Source organism: Cnephaeus nilssonii, assembly GCF_951640355.1.
Source record: "Cnephaeus nilssonii genome assembly, chromosome: 12".
Taxonomy (NCBI): domain Eukaryota; kingdom Metazoa; phylum Chordata; class Mammalia; order Chiroptera; family Vespertilionidae; genus Cnephaeus; species Cnephaeus nilssonii.
Window position 1 is genome coordinate 57,305,160 of NC_137083.1, and position 17,747 is coordinate 57,322,906.

The 17,747-nt window shown below is 39.8% G+C and overlaps 1 protein-coding gene across 5 annotated transcripts in view; it reads right to left on the bottom strand.

Annotated features, from left to right (window-relative positions):
- Positions 1–400: 400 nt before the first annotated feature.
- CALD1 (caldesmon 1) overlaps positions 401–17,747 on the bottom strand; it is a 225,148-nt gene continuing 207,801 nt past the window's right edge. For all 5 annotated transcript variants that reach the window (XM_079786324.1, XM_079786326.1, XM_079786323.1 and 2 more), the window contains 7 exons: positions 17,013–17,153; positions 12,623–12,666; positions 12,442–12,520; positions 10,254–10,391; positions 9,695–9,790; positions 4,830–4,910; positions 401–2,751 (listed from right to left, as the gene is read on the bottom strand). In XM_079786324.1, coding sequence (XP_079642450.1) covers positions 2,746–2,751; positions 4,830–4,910; positions 9,695–9,790; positions 10,254–10,391; positions 12,442–12,520; positions 12,623–12,666; positions 17,013–17,153 — 585 coding nt within the window. In that variant the 3' untranslated portion in view covers positions 401–2,745. The remainder of the gene's footprint in view (positions 2,752–4,829; positions 4,911–9,694; positions 9,791–10,253; positions 10,392–12,441; positions 12,521–12,622; positions 12,667–17,012; positions 17,154–17,747) is intronic.

The following is a 17,747-nucleotide window of genomic DNA, read 5'->3' on the forward strand; positions in this document are numbered from 1 at the left end:
CTTGCTAATAGTAATATCCTGCAAACAAAGGGTATATGTTTAATGGGTATTTCTACTATAAAAGAAACTGCCTTTGGGGAAATAGTACTGCCATCTTAGGAGCAAGAAAGGTGGTGTGTGACAATACTGGGATTGAGAAGGAGGATGGAGGAACATTTGATAATTTCTTTTAAAGAAGAATTTTTAAAATCTCTCTTTTCAATGTTTTCCACACATATTTGGTGAGTTGTTAGAAGAAAAATGCCCATAGTAAGTTTTTACAAAATACGAAATGGCTTTTCTTCTTTAAAGGGCGAAACCAAGATTCAACCTGAAGAATACATTTTGCTCTGCTGTCATCTTTATTACAACCAATATAACTCCTATAACCAATATGGCACATAAAAAACAAGTGAGGCAATGGCATTTGGAGGAATTCCATTTATTGTGGATGCATTTTCACAATATATACTTATTGCAGCGATCAGTTATCAGTGAAAAACATCAAGTGTTTATATAAAATTTTTAGGAATGGCAGATTCACAGAACATGCTAGTCACCTTGCAGTTTTACCTCTTAAAGATAAGGCAGAGAATTGTAATCAAACAAGTAAACATGGGATTTATTTTTTTCAAAAGATTAAATCCAAATGGAACAAAATTCTACCCTAAAACTTATTCCATCCAAATATTGGAATAAAAGTCAGGATCGATATATTCTCTTCTCAACTTTAGACTTTCTAGAAAAAAATATATATACTAGTGATCAGGAGAAGCTCTTGTTCAAAAGTACAACAAAGTACTGTTATATTGCCATGGGCCTTAATTCAAACTTCGATCCATTTCACTCCAGTGATGGGAGTCAATGCTAAGTCAGGCACTACATGTGGGTTCTAGGTTATCATAGACTCATATCTATTCTGTCATGGTGGATGACTTGTGCAATCTTGGTGGTTTTCCTTCCTTTGGCCCAGGTGTGCTGAAAGCTAGAGAATTCAGCTACTCTACTGATCTTTGAGAAAAACAGACTCTGCAAGGCAGTAGTCACTGCTCATGTCAGCCTGCCCTGGCTAGCTCTTCCAGGGAAATACTGAAGGTTAGAAAATAGTCGTTTGTGAGGCTCCCTCATTGTGGTAGAAATTGAGAGTAGGACACTTTTGGTTAAGTCAAATGAGGTATAAGTTTATAGAACTATCCTATATATCTCTATGCTAAAACATATTGCCAAGACAGAGGAGTACTCTTTTTATCATCTATTGTGAAGAATAGATGAACACTTATAAGCTAAAGTAAGATTTGATGTCTAGATTACGTGTATAAAAAAGATGATTTGATAAAGACTCTTGGGGAAAATAGTAAAACTACTAAAAGTTACATATATTTTTTGAAAGTTCAATACCTTGTCAACTTATGACAAGTACCAATGACTAATAAAAGTAGAAACTTTTAATTTAAAAAATGGTTTAGTATAATAAAGATGGAAGGACTATAATAAAGAAGAATGACTCTTAAATACTGGAATTTGCTTACTTTTCTTTTCTGCTTCCAGACATTAGCCAAAGCTGGTCTTTGCATACCCATACATGGAATTTCAATCTGGACGATCTTGTCACTAAAATTCTCGTCTTTAAATTTTAGACAAAGAAGAGACCTCAGATATCCTCTAGGCCAACCTATTGTGAATTTGATTGCTAACAAAATAAAGTTCTCAGCAAGCTTTGAGTTTGATCCAGATGGTAGATTTAGTAAAATCACATTGACTTCAAGATTGCTTTTCATTATAAGCTAAATACTATGTTTTATAGAAAATGTCAATTCATTTTGACATTTTGAATCTCTCTTTTTTCTTACAGTTTATTTATTGGACATTGAAGATATATTGATACCTATTCTGCCATGTCTCTATTGGCAAATATGAATATTAATATAATGTGATTTTTAATTTTTGAAAAGCTGTGATATTGGCTAGTTACAAGGACATACTTGCTAAATATAATAGTCTAGCACATAAAAGAAGCTTTCTACCATTAGTGTGTTTGTATACGTGTATGCACATACATACATGATCAGGTCATCTAAAATGTGGTTCACTATCACTACCAAAGAAATCCACAAAGCAACCAACCTAAAGAAATCAGTACCACTGTCTTCTAACATCATCATCCAATTTAGATAATCATCAGCATGAAAAAAGTAATACCTTAACAGTACGTTTTAAAAAAAAGACAATCATCATTGCAGAATCTCAAATCTGAAATGCATTACTTTCAGAAAGTGTTACAATTGCCTACTAAGATCATTTCTTCCATGCTTTATTCTAAAGTGCAGAAACAACATGACTTCTGTATTTAAAACAAAAAAACAAAAAAACCCAAACCCCACTATGGTTTGTTTTTCTGGACACTGCACACATTCCTCAGGCAAATTTCCAGCTTGAACCTCCTTCTGCTCGACTTCCGACGTGGTTGGTGTCACCGTTCAGGCAGAGTTATGATGATCAGTAGAAAGTCTCTATTTCACAGCATGGGTTTCTTTAGAAACAGGCTCCTGTGCAAAGGCAGTACTTTTACCATGAACTTCTCTAGACTGTGATTATTAAATATAGTGATAATATACATGGGCTTACTGGGATAATGAAAAATAAAACAAAAGGAGATTAACCCAATTTAGTAAATCAACATAAATATAAAACAGAGCACATTAGCCCTCTTCAGCTGAGCTGGTCCAGCATCTTGAGTGGCTACTCTGGCTTCTTTCTTGAACTGTCTCAAACCTGTTAAGAGAAGAGAGCTTTAAATCGGCAGGCCACAGTGTTTCAGCCAGATGTTTATGTCAGAAGAAGAAGAAAAAAAAGAATTATAATATGGCAGGAATAAATATTTATGAAAGGGAGGATTATTGTTGGCATTCTATTCAAATATGCTCCTCTTAGTCTTTCTCCTGTTGATTTTTTTCACCCTTCCCTCCTCTCCCTTCCCCTCCTCTTCCCTCCCCTCCCCTCTCCCTTCCCCTTCTCTTTCCCCTTCCCCCTTTCCCACTTGCCCCTTTCCCCTTCCCCCTTCCCTTCCCTTCCTCCCTTTTTTCTTTCTTTCTTTCCTTCCTCTCTTTCTTCTTTGTATTACCTTTTCTCTATCTTGATCTTTAGCCTTGCTCAGGGCATTCAGAGGCAGTTTTATTTTTAACACCACTCTAAGGGCCAGGAATCTATAGTGTGCATTCCAGAACAGGCACACATGATGGAATGACAATCTCGGCCGTGACAAGGCAGGAGGGTGAAGTGGACTATGCTTACCTTTAGGTTTCTTCTGTTCTTTATTTCCTCCCTCCTGTACTTCTATCCCTACTCTTGAGACTTATCTGACATTTGACTCATAGTCTTACTTGTATATCATTTCTTTTCCCCAGTTAGCTGCTAAAAATCCTTGCTGAGGTGTTCACAAATATTAAAGTACAGTCATCCCTCAGTATCTTAGGGGGATTGGTTCCAGGCCCCCATGGACACCAAAATCTGTGGACACTCCAGTGCTTTACAGAAAATGACTTATTAGTTGCATATAAGCCAAATACCTGAAATCATCTCTCGATGACTTATAATACCTAGTACAATTTTAATTCTATATAAATAATTGTTATACTGTATTGTTTAGGGAATAATGATAAGAAAAAAGTCTGTACATGTTCAATACAGAAGCAACCATCATAGGCCTAACTGCATAGTATACATTAGCAACAATGTAATGTTTTTCAAATATTTTTGGTCTGAGGTTGGTTGAATCTGTTGTTGGTTGAATCCACAGATGCAGAACCTGAGGACACAGATGGCCGAATGTAGTATTGTGAATCTGCATTTTCAAATGTGTTGTGTGTTTTCATTTCAAATGAATCACTGCATGACATGTAGTGAGTCTGACATTTTGGAACAAAGGAGCTACCTACTCTACTACCTCATAACCTCAGCTGTGGTCCTAGTGATTATAGAATTACTAGAGGCCCAGTGCACGAAATTCGTGCATGGGGGGCAGGGTGTCCCTCAGCCCAGCCTGCAATTTAGGACCCCTCGGACATCCCTCTCACAACCCAGGACTGCTGGCTCCTAACCGCTTCTGCCTGCCAGCCTGATCGCCCTCTAATCGCTCCCCTGTCAGCCTGATTGATGCCTAATTGCTCCCCTGCCAGCCTGATCGCCCCCAACTGCCCTCCCCTGCTGGTCTGATCACCCCCAACTGCCCTCCCCTGCCAGCCTGATCGCCCCCAACTGCCCTCCCTCCAGGCCTGGTTGCCCCCAACTGCCCTCCCCTGCCGGCCTGATCTCGCCCCAACTGCCCTCCCCTGCAGGCCTGATTGCCCCCAACTGCCCTCCCCTGCCGGCCTGATCTTGCCCCCAACTGCCCTCCCCTGCTGGCCTGATGGCCCCCAACTGCCATCCCCTGCTGGCCTGGTCATCCCTAACTGCCCTTCCATTGTGGCGGCCATCTTGTGATGACGTGAGGGCATCGCACGAGGGTGCGAGGACCACCTATGCTTTTATTAGTATAGATTACTGTAGGAAGAGTTTTTGGGCTAGATCAAGAAGGAGGGGGCAGTGCGTGTGAAGACTCACCCTGTCACCCTCCCACCTTGTGCCACCATGCTGCACAATTCCGGGGAGTGCCACCATTCCTGCTGTGTCGTATGTGAGTGGTGTTCTCTGAGTCCTACCATTCCAGATCATATCTTTACTCCACGTCCCAGAACCCTGGCTCAGGGGAATGTTATCTAGAGGGGCCCCATTATACATATGACGATGCACAATGGACAGCTGACATTCTCTACTCCAAAAGGGGACTATATAAACATTTGGACTGACATTACCTTGGCAGGGGTTGTGACCTTATCCACGGATTGCTTTTCCCAGAGATTCCGCTTGCCAGATACGTCTCCTGGCCTCAAATCCTAATGAAGAGAAAGCAGAAAAAATTAATACATGGCCATGTGTATTTTCTGCCAGGTCTAAATAAATCACCACATCTGTGTTTGTTTGTTTGAATTGATTTCTTATTAATACACTTTATCCTAGTGATCAGAAATGGATGGCATTGAAAGGATCATTAGCCATTGTTTTTATAATAGACCTGGACCTGCGTTATGATATGAGAATGGGCTGGAACTATCCAGCATTTAGGTCCTATTCTTCACCAAGGACTTATTGCTTATGAATCAGTAAAATTGGAATACAAGCATATTTAAAATAATATAGCCTATTTTTAACTTTCTATGCTCTTAGAAGTGAATATAGTTTTAAATACAATTGACTCTTGAACAATGTGGGGGTTAGGGGTATTAACCCCTTCCCCCCACACCTCTGTGCAGTAGGAAATCTGCATCAAACTTCTAATGGCACTTTCCTCAGACTAAAGTCATTTTGTGTTTCCTGCGGAGTGAGCGGATAATTCAGAAGTGCATCGGTAGGACCTAGCCCCATCAAAGTAAACACTGACCACAAATTGTACCCATAAGAGAAACTGACACTTAATAACATATGTGAGAACATGTGGAAATCTTGGGGAGAAAACAGTTATATAGCTTTGATTCTTTATTTGCTACCTCGGAATTAATTTGGTTTGGACAAGGACCCACATTTCTGTTTCCATTTACTTTTCTTCCAGCGTGTGCTTCTATTAGTACTTGGCAAAAGGCAGTTTGTAGAAAATAAATGTGTTTTAACTGAAATAGTCATGTTTACTTTGGCACATCCTTTTCTCATTAGGAAGGCAAAGTGAACAGCAATTGCATTTATCCATGGACACCAGTCTAAATGGGCATATTTGACAGGTAGTATGGAGGGCTCAACACTGGGAGTGCACTAGTTAAATGCACCATGTGAAGCATTTCAGATTTTGAATTTTAATTTTTTTTAATTTTTTATTTTTTGCATTTCAGATTTGCCTTAATCCTACTGAGTTTCTGGAGTTCCATTGTGGCATGAATTCCTGATATCCTATTAGAGAGCTACACCTATTTAACTTGGAACCAGTAAGCAACAAATCAGATGGTTTTTGAAGGGTTCCACTACATTTGCCAATGTAGGGAGAAGCTGCCAAATTGTCTGGAAGACTGTTTTAAAGTTTTGGAAACTATAATTAGGCACATGATGATGGGAGCTCTGGAAAGTGGCTATTATTACTTTATTTATTTGATTCATAGAAGACAAATATTTTTCTTTCACATGAATGTTCTACAGAAGAAAATGGACTGTAGTTCCCTTAAATCTTACCTATGAATCTTTTGAGATCAATTAAAGAGCCTCTTTTAAGAAAATATGAACATCCAAGTGGTAAGTTGGCATTTTAAATCAAAGGGGAAATAGAAACGCAATTACCTGACCAGACTACATTTTAGACAAAGACCCAGTCTGGAAGAAGAGGGAGAAATGAAGGCAGGAGAAGCAGGTTTCCAGTCAACCAGAGATCAAAGAATGAAGAAGAGAATTCAGCTGAGAAAGACATGGTTGTTGTTGTTGTTTTTTTAAACAAAAAGAAAGACAAATTAGCATTTTAATTTAGACACAAAGAACAGACAAACCAGCTAAAACAGGCATACTCAGAATTGAATTCTGGGTACAAAGTTACACCGAAATCCCATAAATTCTGCCCACAAATAGCAAATTGGTGTCCCAGGAAGGGATCAGATGTAAATCAATGTTTGCTTTTAAATAAGTTAATTTTCAGGGACCCCCAAATAATATTGGTTTGACAAACTATTTTGAGCACGTTTACTTCCTAGCATATTTGGAAATTATTATACAACTTGGTAAAGGATGGTTGTTCTGTCCAGTGAGTTTTGGAACTAAACACTGATCTCAAAGGAAACACTAATTTCCTTCTTCTTGAGGTTTCACTGGGTGAGGACCATTTCGGTGAAAGAACCTCCCTCTGTTTTTCTTCAATGGCCACATGCCACACATCTGCAAACACAAACACATGGCTTTCCTCTCTAGCCATATGCACCAAGTAATATAAGCAAGGGGCAGAGAATAAATCACCTGCGGTCCAAACTCAGATGGCACCTTCGGGGACCTCTGTTTGCTGTTGTCTTTAGGTAACCCTCTAACATCCTGGGCTCAGAGCTCAGGGTCAGTATGGCTGGGGACCCAAAGGTGTCAAACTCAGAGGCCTGCCATGAAGGGCCAGGCTGGAAGCTCAAAGGCCTGAAAAGTCTTGTTGTAAACAAATAAGGAAAAGTGGGAATCAACCAATTCCAGAGTACATGCCTCCACACTTCAAAAATGTATTCAAATTACAATTTTTAAAAGGAAAATAAAGTATAATGCTGTGGGCCAAACTATACACAGCTTAGCTGCAGGCCACCCGTGTGAGACCCCTGATAAGACCCAGGCAAGATCCTTGCTTGACCTGCCTTTTTAGGCTGCATTCCTGGACTTAACCTTTGGCCAGCCAAGTTTTATGTATCTTCTAGGCCTGTCTGCAGCTCGGAAATGTCCTCTTTTTCTGCTGGATCTATAGTGTCTGAGTTACCCTCCTGCCTTCCTGCGTCCAGGTCACATCCTTTCCCAGAGAGACTGCCATGCTGCTCTTCAGATCTTGACAAGAGCTGGCTCTGTCACCCATGAACTGGGCACAAAGCTGAACGTTGCTTAAGTCTACTCATACTAGCTTTTCATTTACAACAACAACTACATACTGCTTTCCTCCAATCTGGCCTTCACTCAGGAAGTTACCCTAGTTGGCAAAATCCAATGGGTCATAGGAAAAGAGATCACTACAACCTGTGTGAACTGCCACTCTCCTTTCCTTTTCTTCTGTCCTCTAGGAGATGGTCTAGCACAGTGGTTGGCAAACCGCGGCTCGCGAGCCACATGCGGCTCTTTGGCCCCTTGAGTGTGGCTCTTCCACAAAATACCACGTGCGGGTGCGCATGTACAGTGTGATTGAAACTTCGTGGCCCATGCGCAGAAGTCGGTTTTCGGCTTTCAAAAGAAATTTCAATCGTTGTACTGTTCATATTTGGCTCTGTTGACTAATGAGTTTGCCGACCACTGGTCTAGCAAATCAGTCACTAACTAGTAGGTAAAGCAGGCAATGCTTTTGCAATTTCCCTGTCAGACCTTTCTGTCCTGCCGTTTTTATGATGCTATCAGTTACCCCAGAGAATGGGGCTTTTTGTGGAAGCCTTGACATAATAACTGAGTTGAATTTTTTTTTAACGCTCCTATTAGGACGACATAGACGGTGATAGGCTTGGTAAAATCTGGTACAGAAATGAAGTATGTCACAAATAAAATAAACACAAAAAAGTGACCAGGTTCTCTAGCAATGTGCCACATTCACCAAAGAGGAAAACACACCTTCCTCTCTTTCTCGTTGCTATTTTGAGAGTTCTTCAGTGGGTCCATGAACTTCAGGAAGTTGAGTGATATACATGTTATTAGGGGAGAAGGGCCTCAGATTCATAGGTTTTCAAAAGGCTCCATAATTCAAAAAGGTTAATAATCACTGGTCTGGGGCCACAAAATTTACATAAATTTCAATAAAAAATAACTTCTACTCTATATGTCACCTTGGGTGCGGGGCACTAGAGAGCATTCACCTTGTGGGTATGACCCCTCCCCTCGACTCTCGCCTTCTATAGCTTCCCTCCCCTCTACCTACCAGGAGAGGGGAAAATATATATTTTTCAATATATAAAGACTTTCCGATTGTAAATTGGGTTTACATTAGTTTTACACCTCATGTGAGCCCTTATGCAAAAAATCCTGACTATTAATTAGGTGACTATCAGGGGTTGCATCCAAGAAGTGTAGACAATATTTCCGTTTTTTCTTCTTAAATTGGAATTGATAACCTCTAGTGACTTTGGAGATTAAATATGGAGTCACTGGATACAATTAAATGCTCAGTGGCACAGAGGTCTAGGATTTGGAAAGCGCTATTCTATCTCTGCAATGGGATAGTTAGGACAGTTGAGTCTCTGCTCCTTTGGGCCCCAAGAAATATATAAAAGCCAGCTTAACAGAGAAAGCTCACCAATGTACAGTAGGAGCTTAATAAGGCTCTTTATCATAATGATAAATGCAAGGCAATTACCATATACATTCAATGAAAAGGTTAAAAGAACATTTTTATAGTAAAATAGTCACACTCAATAAATATTAAGAAAAATTTAGATTTCCCAAAATAACAAGCTTTTATAGTTTCCAGTTTCACTGTGTTTTTCAAAATGGTTTTTCTTTGGAGGTGTTGACAAAAAAAAAAATTATGGCAATTACTTCAACAACTACCTAAAAATGGTATTTTTTTGGTATAAAGTTACATAAATTAGGCAAATTAGAAACCATGGGTTCAAAATAGCCAATATACACTTTCTTTGGGGAATAAGTTTAAGGGTGCCTTTGACAGAGAAGTGGCCAAGATAATTTGACATTTTCATTTTCAAATTCCTAGCCGTAATTTATAGAATAGGAGCTAAACACACAGACCAGTAAAGAGTGTAAATTTGAACAGCCTCGGAGTTCTGGTTAACTACTGCCTCTGGGCGATTGTGGGGCAGCTGCTTGGGGCTGTTCTCTCTAAATCTGAACCCCTCCTTGTTTGTTACTCAGCAAGGACAGCAGAGAACAGGAGCACTGTCTTTCTCAGGCAAACAGACCAATAGCCTGTTTTCTCCAGCTGCTGGAAGCTGAGAGATCAAGGAAATTCAGAAAACCTGGAGCTACTTACCGAAGGTTTGGGAGCAGGTGACCTGTTTCCGTCTGGGGTTTTAGTTAGCCATTCATTGATGCGGCTGGAAACCCCCACCTTCAAGCCAGCAGTTTCCTGCAAGGAGTCCATCATCCAATGTTAAAGAAAAAGACAAACTTTACCTGGAAAGAAATCTTCAAAGAAACCTCAAATAATACTATCGCATGTTATTTCATAGAACCATCCCATAACGCCAATTAATGATTGCTTGTTATAATCAATATTTTGAGTAAAATGAACCTTAAACTTGATATTTAAAGAATGTTATTTGGTTTGCTTGCCCCCGCACCTCACCCCACCCCATCCCACCCCAACCCAAGGTTGATGATTAATTTCAAGAACTCAATTTAGAGGAAAGTGGCCAGAGCGAAGGGTACACACTGTCTAGCATCTGTGAGCTTGCTTTTATGGTTGTTGCAAAAGAAAGTAAGAATTACACCTTCTCCACTGCTTTTATAACGAGCTAATGTGGTTTACTAAGAAGAAAAGGAAAAGAAACCCACCCTCCAAAATTAAAAGACAGAACTCCGGAGCTCACCTTGTTTGGCGTGCCTGATGCGGTGGGGGATGAAAACACATTCCCTTTCTCCCACATGCTCTTGATATTTCGAACACCCTCAGCAGGAACAGGAAGATCTGAGGCTGCTGGCTTCATAGGTTTTGCAGCTTTTGTCCCCTGGAGTGTGTGGATTAGCTTTAGGATTGGTGCTAAGTTTTTTTTTTTCTTTTTTATTTAATTTAATTTTATTGTTTAAGGTATTACAAATAGTAGTACATATGTCTCCTTTTTTTTTTACCCCCACTGACCTCCCCCCGGCCTCCCCCACCCCACCCGTCACACTTGCCCTCGTCCCTCAGCCCCCAGTGTCTTGCGTCTGTTGGTTGTGCTTATAGGCATGCATACAAGTCTAAGTTTGTTCTTGTCAAGTACTCTCTTCCTCGACAGTATCATTTAAAAGAGTAATTGTCTAAATGCCTTCGCCAAAAATGAGTCATTTCTGTTGTAAAACTGCATTCTGATGACACATGTACCAAAAAATCCACCCTGAGATCTAGATCAGAGGGTCTTTCAAAAATGAAATATGCTTTTTATTGGGATGCCATTTATTGTTAAAGTGATATTCTACTTCATTTCTTCAACAGATACCTAAGTGCCGACTGTGTGCAGGGCACTGTCTCGGCTCTGGTGTTATAGTGGTACCCAAAATAAGACAGTCTGCTCTGTAAGCTGAAGTGGACTTCCATTTTAACAGGACAGGAAGATAGTAATTGATGACATAAGTACTTATTTCACATTTCGGTGTGTTATGAAAGATAAATGTAGTGTCATAAAGCATGCCAAAGGAGCACACAATAGGGGAATAATAATAATGTAATAGGGAGCAAAGAAGGCTACTCTGAGGAAGTGACATTTAAACCCAGGTTGATGGAAGACTTGGAAGTGGCTAGGTAAAAGGAGGCACAAACACCATTCCATGCAGAGGGAACAGCATATGCAAAGGACTGGAGACAGGGACATGATAAAGGATTGAAAGAGTGAGAGGCCACTGCATGGAGAATATACTGGGAGGAGGAAAGAATGGATGTAAGGAAGAAAAGTGTGCATTTGAGATACTTTTCCACAGTAGTGATGGGCATGCCCAGAATCATGCAATTTCCCGCCTGGTCCTGCTTTGTAACCTGTGTCCTGTGTGGTCAAGGTGGTCAGCCATGGTGAGCGGCACCATCACTGGACCATGTAAAGACTGAAGCCATAGTCTTGGCTTCATCAACCCTATTACAGCTATAATAAATGTAACCACAGAAAACAACTATCTGCAATTTGTCTTATATTTTAGTGGACATTTAATCTTGTGAGAATCAACTCTTGAGTATTAGACTTGGTTATTCATTTGATAAGTCATTCGATCTCATTTTTATTCCCTCATAATTTATTTGATTGTGAATATTTTATACTTATGTCCACTCTGCAGTACAAAGGAGAGGAGAAAATCAAATCAAGCTTATCCAATTCCTTCATAGCAGATGTTCTGACATAGAAGGTGGCTAAAATCACTGACTTAGTCTACACAAAGGAGAAAAAACTAGGGTCACACATTGATTAATGGTACCCTACTTCTTAGAGCTTTGGCACTTGGAAATAGAAATTATTTCTAAATGTGGTAGAACCCCTGGGTCAATTTTGTGGGAAAAAGTTGGAATAGACAGAAGCATATAACTATGGTCCTTTAAGCATAAAATAATCAATTTAAAATTCATGGTGATTAAACTCTAGCTGGCAATCATCTTCATATTAACTTATACTATCACTATTATTGTTTGATGATAAAAGTTTTTATAGGCAAATGAGGATTAACCAAGGTTACATGGAACCTGTTTAACTACATATAGGAACATATTTTATAAGGAATTAATATTAGAAGATATACTTACTAACATATAAATAACATAGTTGAATATCAACAAACCTATTCCTTAAAAGAATAACACCTTCATTAAAGAATATTCAGGCTGAAGGTAGTAAACAATAACTTATTTAAAATCCTTCTATAATTTACCTTTATTACTGTTCTTCTCTCTAACTAGTTCAAAGTATAATAAAGCATTATTAATGTTTTAACACTAATGTGGTTATTAGACTTGCTTATTGTCCCAAGCGTTTCTATGATCATTTACACAATCAGAGCTGATTTCTGTTTGAGCATAACCCTGCAGACATCGCTCACCTCAATGGCACTGGTGTATTGCTCCAGTCTGCTGTCAATCTTGGAGACGACAGCCGCTTGATGAGTTGATTTGACACCACTGTTAAGTAAATAAACACACACATACATAAAGATATGAGAGAAAATCTTTCCATACATATGATGGCTGGTGATGCTCCAGTGAACAATCAACCATATTTACCTTTTCTGCACAGACTTATTCAAAAATTCTGCTCGCTCTTCTATCTAGGAATTAAAAAACAACAGTTAATATTTTCAGCTCATAAACAGTGTCCCTGACCCTGGTGAAGGAAAGCACCAAGGACTGTGAAAGAGTTTTAATTAGGGTGCTGTGCGTAGCAGCTCTGCCAGAGAGGAAAATGCATATCAGGTGTTTGATAATGAGAGTTGACGGATGAAGGTAAGATTGGCAGAGGACAGAGAAAGTGTGTAGAGAAATATGAAGTTCTGGAGGCAAATCAAAGACTAGACAGAAATGGAGTAAAAATGCCTTTGAAATAATTTAAATCAATGGCAAAATAATTGCATTTCAAGACCATAGCAATAATTTATTTTTTGCCTCCTGGCATACTTTAAAATTTTTTCTACTTATTTATTAAGGTATAACTGACATGTAACATTATATTAGTTTCAGGTGTACAACATAATGATTCAATATTTGAATATATTGCAAAATGATCATTACAATAAGTCTAGTTAATATCCATCACCTGACAACATTGTGTTTTTCTTTTTGTGATGAGAACTTTTAAGATCTACTTTCTTAGCAACAGTTTAAAAAACAATACATGCTGCTACCCTTTAGGACATGTTTTTATGAGTACAGATGTACCATGCTCTTTGATTAAGAAACATTTCCACAATGTTTTGACCATATATTTGGTATGTAATAGGGTCAAATAAGGAAGATAACCAGGAGCTGGGAACTATTCACTCAGGGCTTAGCCTGGTTTCCTGATTTGATAGCTGTCAAGCCTATTGCTGAACTTAATTTGCCCTGAAAGTAGAAGATGGGGTGGGGGGTGGGGAGTGGAGTGAGACTGGGGCACAGCTCATCAGTGATGGCTGAGGCCTCCCACAAAGCCCCCATTAGCCCAAATGGGAAACAAGAAAATAAACCCAGAGAAACTGTGATAGATATACACTAGATGGGCAGTTCATTCGTCTTTAATATATTCTTTTTTTTTTTAAAGCTAGGAACTTCTTTTTGCTAAAACTAAAGCTACTAAATCAAACATTATATTTTACTGAAATGGCACCACTTAAATCCAAATATTCTTTATAGTCAGCAAATATTATTGACTCCTTATGATACCCAACTCCAGGCTGGAAATGATCTCTGCCACACATCACCTGTCAGTATTAGCAAACAGTTGTGACCAAGAAAGTGCTATATGTGTCCCTGAGATTATGGGATGCAGAGAATCTTAAATCTTATATATTTTTTTAATTTTAATATAAACTTAGAAGTGTACTTCTGGAGAAAAAAGTTCCCAGTTGAATAAGCTGAAATACACACAATGCACTGAAACTTTTAATATTATCCATCCTTCCATCCATCCATCCATCCATCCATCCATCCATCGTACCTTTAACCTTGTCAGCCTATCAAACAACCAACCAATAAATTATGTTGAAAACCTACTACATAAAGTTCAACACCCAATGGTGTATTAGATTCTTGAAAGAGAATATATTTTAGTAGGATAGACTAGTAGAACCACTCATCCATTCCCTGCAGATCACTGGGGAAAGGGATCCAACAAAGGGGCAGATGGATGCATGGGCAGTGAAGTTGGGGTGACATAGGGAAGATGTTGGCCTGTCAGTCTAACCTGGAAACAAAGATAATTGGCTAGAGGGGGTGGAGCCACTGCAAGTGTACGAAATCCTGAAGGATTAATTGGATAAGCTCATGGTTAAAATCCCCAGACAGAAATTCTCTCTCTTGTTCCACTTGCTTCGCTCTTGCTTCCTGACACTTGCTTTTCCATGACCCGCGCTAGCCTGCCATGTGGCCTTAAGCAGTCACATGGCCCATGGCCATGCGGCTGGAACACAAGCTAAGCAGCCAGATGCTGGGCTGGACTGTGCTGCAACACGGAGCAGAGGCTCTGGACAGTGGCTTTGGTCCTAGCTCTGCTGAAGACAACATGGGACTTTCTCATGGTGGGACTGAGGGAGATGGGACCCTGAAGGTGAACTCCCTTAATGTTACCTCATCATTAAAGCATTCCACAATACCTCATCCTCCCGGCGGTGGGGGGGGTGGGGGTGGGGGGTGGCTCAGGAAATTCTTTTTCCTGTGGCACCTCAAGAAGCCCACTTCTACCAGCAACAGGTTAGGAAATTAGAGGACACCCACCGATAACCAAACCAGAGTCACACAAGCTCTTCAAAGCACATACTATGGTGCAAGGCAAGAAATTGTCTGTTTCTGAAAGCATGTCTCTGTGATACAGAAGTTTAAAATGTTTTGTTTTTGAAAATGTATCTACTTTAACTGATTGCTCACACATGCCTCTCTTCTAGAGGAAGTAGATAAATGGCCCCCTGGGGACCCAGGAGTCCATTAGCTAGTTATCAATATTAACTGGTTGATGGAAAGACTAGGGAAGTAAGTTAAAAAACCTGGTTGAGAGGAGATATTTGAAGGAGGAGGATGGATTGTAGTTTCTCCTGAACAAAAAGAGTAGAAATTAGAAGTCTAGATCACTACCATTTTCCTAGTGTTACCCAGATTGTCCAAGGAACGGTCAGTTTGGGTGGGATTTAGAGGGAGGTAGAAGGAGAAAATGTGTCCCTAGCAGGTATGCCTCAGTGAATAGAGCATTGGCCTGTGAACTGAAGGGTCCCAGGTTCGATTCTGGTCAAGGGCACATGCCCAGGTTGCAGGCTCCATCTGCAGTAGGGGGTGTGTAGGAGGCAGCTGATCAATGATTCTCTCTCATCATTGATGTTTCTGTATATCTCACCTTCTCCCTTCCTTTGAAATCAATAAAAATCTATTTTTTAAAAATGTTGTTTTCTTTCAATATCGATGAGTCAGGAACAAAAGGACCTGGACCGGGAACAGAAAGGACACCAGTGGCTGCACGGAGGTAGCCTGAACCAAGCGGTGTTGACTTTCTGCTCTTTCTTCCACAGCAGGGGTCTGTAAATGACAGCCCGTTTGCCCCGGGCCACATGCAGCCCTTGCTTTTCACAGAGCCCACAAACTAAGAATGTTTTCTATTGTCAAATGGTTGGAAAAAATCAAAAGAAGGGTAATATTTTCTGACACAGAAAAATTCTGTGAAATTCAAATTTTGGTGTCCGTAAATGAAGCTCACTTACTCTACAAAGCCGCTCGCTCCTCATTCTGTTGGCTCTGAGATCTCACTTCTGGGGTAGTCCTATTAAATAATAACATTCCCTGGTGGCTTCGTTTGGATTCCCCCTCGAAAAGACCTTGCCCATAAGTAGTTTCTTTGAGATGTATCAGAACTATGAAGGGTCCCAAAAGAACACGAAGAGTAAGTGAGGTTATTTAGGGAGAAAACATGCTGATTTTCATGTGAAACAGGTAATAACTGTAAAATGTAACTGTTTTTTTTTTGTCATTTTTGTGTGCCAAGTGATAAAACCTCACACACATTTATACACACACACACACACACACACACACACACACACACACACACACACACATTGACCGGCTGGAGCCTGGCTGTGATTCTGTACTGGCTTTGCCCATTGTCAATGCTTTGTAACCTAATAAGGTTGATGGGAAATGAAGGTGAAATAAAAAGGTTAAAAGTTCCTATCTCTGAAGAGTCATTCATTCATATATCCATTCATTCATATATCCATGTACTTACTGAATATATTAACTGTGCCAAGAGCTCAATGCATGTTAACTCTCATGAACAGAAAATATATTTAAAAGTGATGGCAGATTGAATGTAGATCATAGTACTTTCTTGGGTCTGTGCTCTTTTCCCATCTCAACCCATTATTCCCTAAGTCAGTTTTTCCCGCTCGTTCTCGTCTGTCAGCGCTTCTGTCTGACGTCAGTTAGGAGCTATGCTGCATGAAGGCAGTAGCAAGACCAAACTCATCCTGGCAAAGGACCCTTCCAAGTCGCATTTCGTCTCCTCCCCTATAATAGCTTTCAAATTTGAGCGGTACCATTTCCAGCTGCCCTGCTTTTAATAATGACAAAGAAAAAATGATTGGCAAGTGTGAAAAACAGCATAACCTTTACAATGTATTTGCCCATTTTATAAATTTTCCCTTTCCAACTGCTCAAAGCAATGAGGCAGCTGGGGAGCATGGGTCAGGGAGATCAGAGATAATCGCTGGTTGCCTTTTTAATGTTACCAAAGCATCTAATAAACAACAGATACACATTTCCCCACTTTATTTCTCTCTTTTGCATATGTTGAAAACAAAGGAAAGTTGTGAAATGGCTGAACGAAGGAGCAAAAAGATAAATGGAGTAAAGGCTTTGGATAATCAATAACTTAAAATCAAGTTTCTAAGATATTACAGTAGCGGTATTATAAGGAGGATTTCTGGGGGAAAAATACCTTGAGAGATGAACCTTTGGGAGTGAAACATTTGAATGGTTTCTTGTCATCTGCTAAGCCATCTTCTGGCATCTTCTGCCGTTTCTCAGCAGCTTCTGCCCTTCGCCTTTCAATCTCCTCCTTTAGCCTCCTCTTCTCTTCCTTAAGAGGGAAAGAGCAAGTAACAAGGACATCAACATCAGGTTCAAGCCCAGGGGAATGGGTGCCGTAGAAGAAAGGGCACAAGTCCCAGAGGAAAAAGACCCAGGTTCTAGAGTGAATGCACTGGGTCCTCAAGGGTGGTCACTAGAGGTTAAGCCTTGTTCTGCCACTTCCCAACTGCGACCTTGACCACATTACTTATCTGCTCTGTGCCTCAGTCTCTTCACCTGTATAATGGGGATAATAATAGAACCCACTGAACAGGTTTTTAATGAGCCCATGTAAAATGCTTAGACTAGTGCTCAGTATGGTGATCATCATTATCATCATCCTGTCAAGTCATTTAACATTGACCTTTCATTTCTGAATTATGTGAAATTCATATAAATATCTTCCTAGTTCCTAGGAGAGTGTGAAGACAAGTGAGACAACTTATGTGCAAAGTTATATAAATCTATGGTACCACATTTGTCAAATTGTACAAGAGATGATTTTATGGTTGTGCCCACCTCAACAGAGTAGATTATTTTAGATGGTTTGACAAACCTGAAATGAGGCAGGTAATTGCACCATAGTAGTGAAATCACAGATATT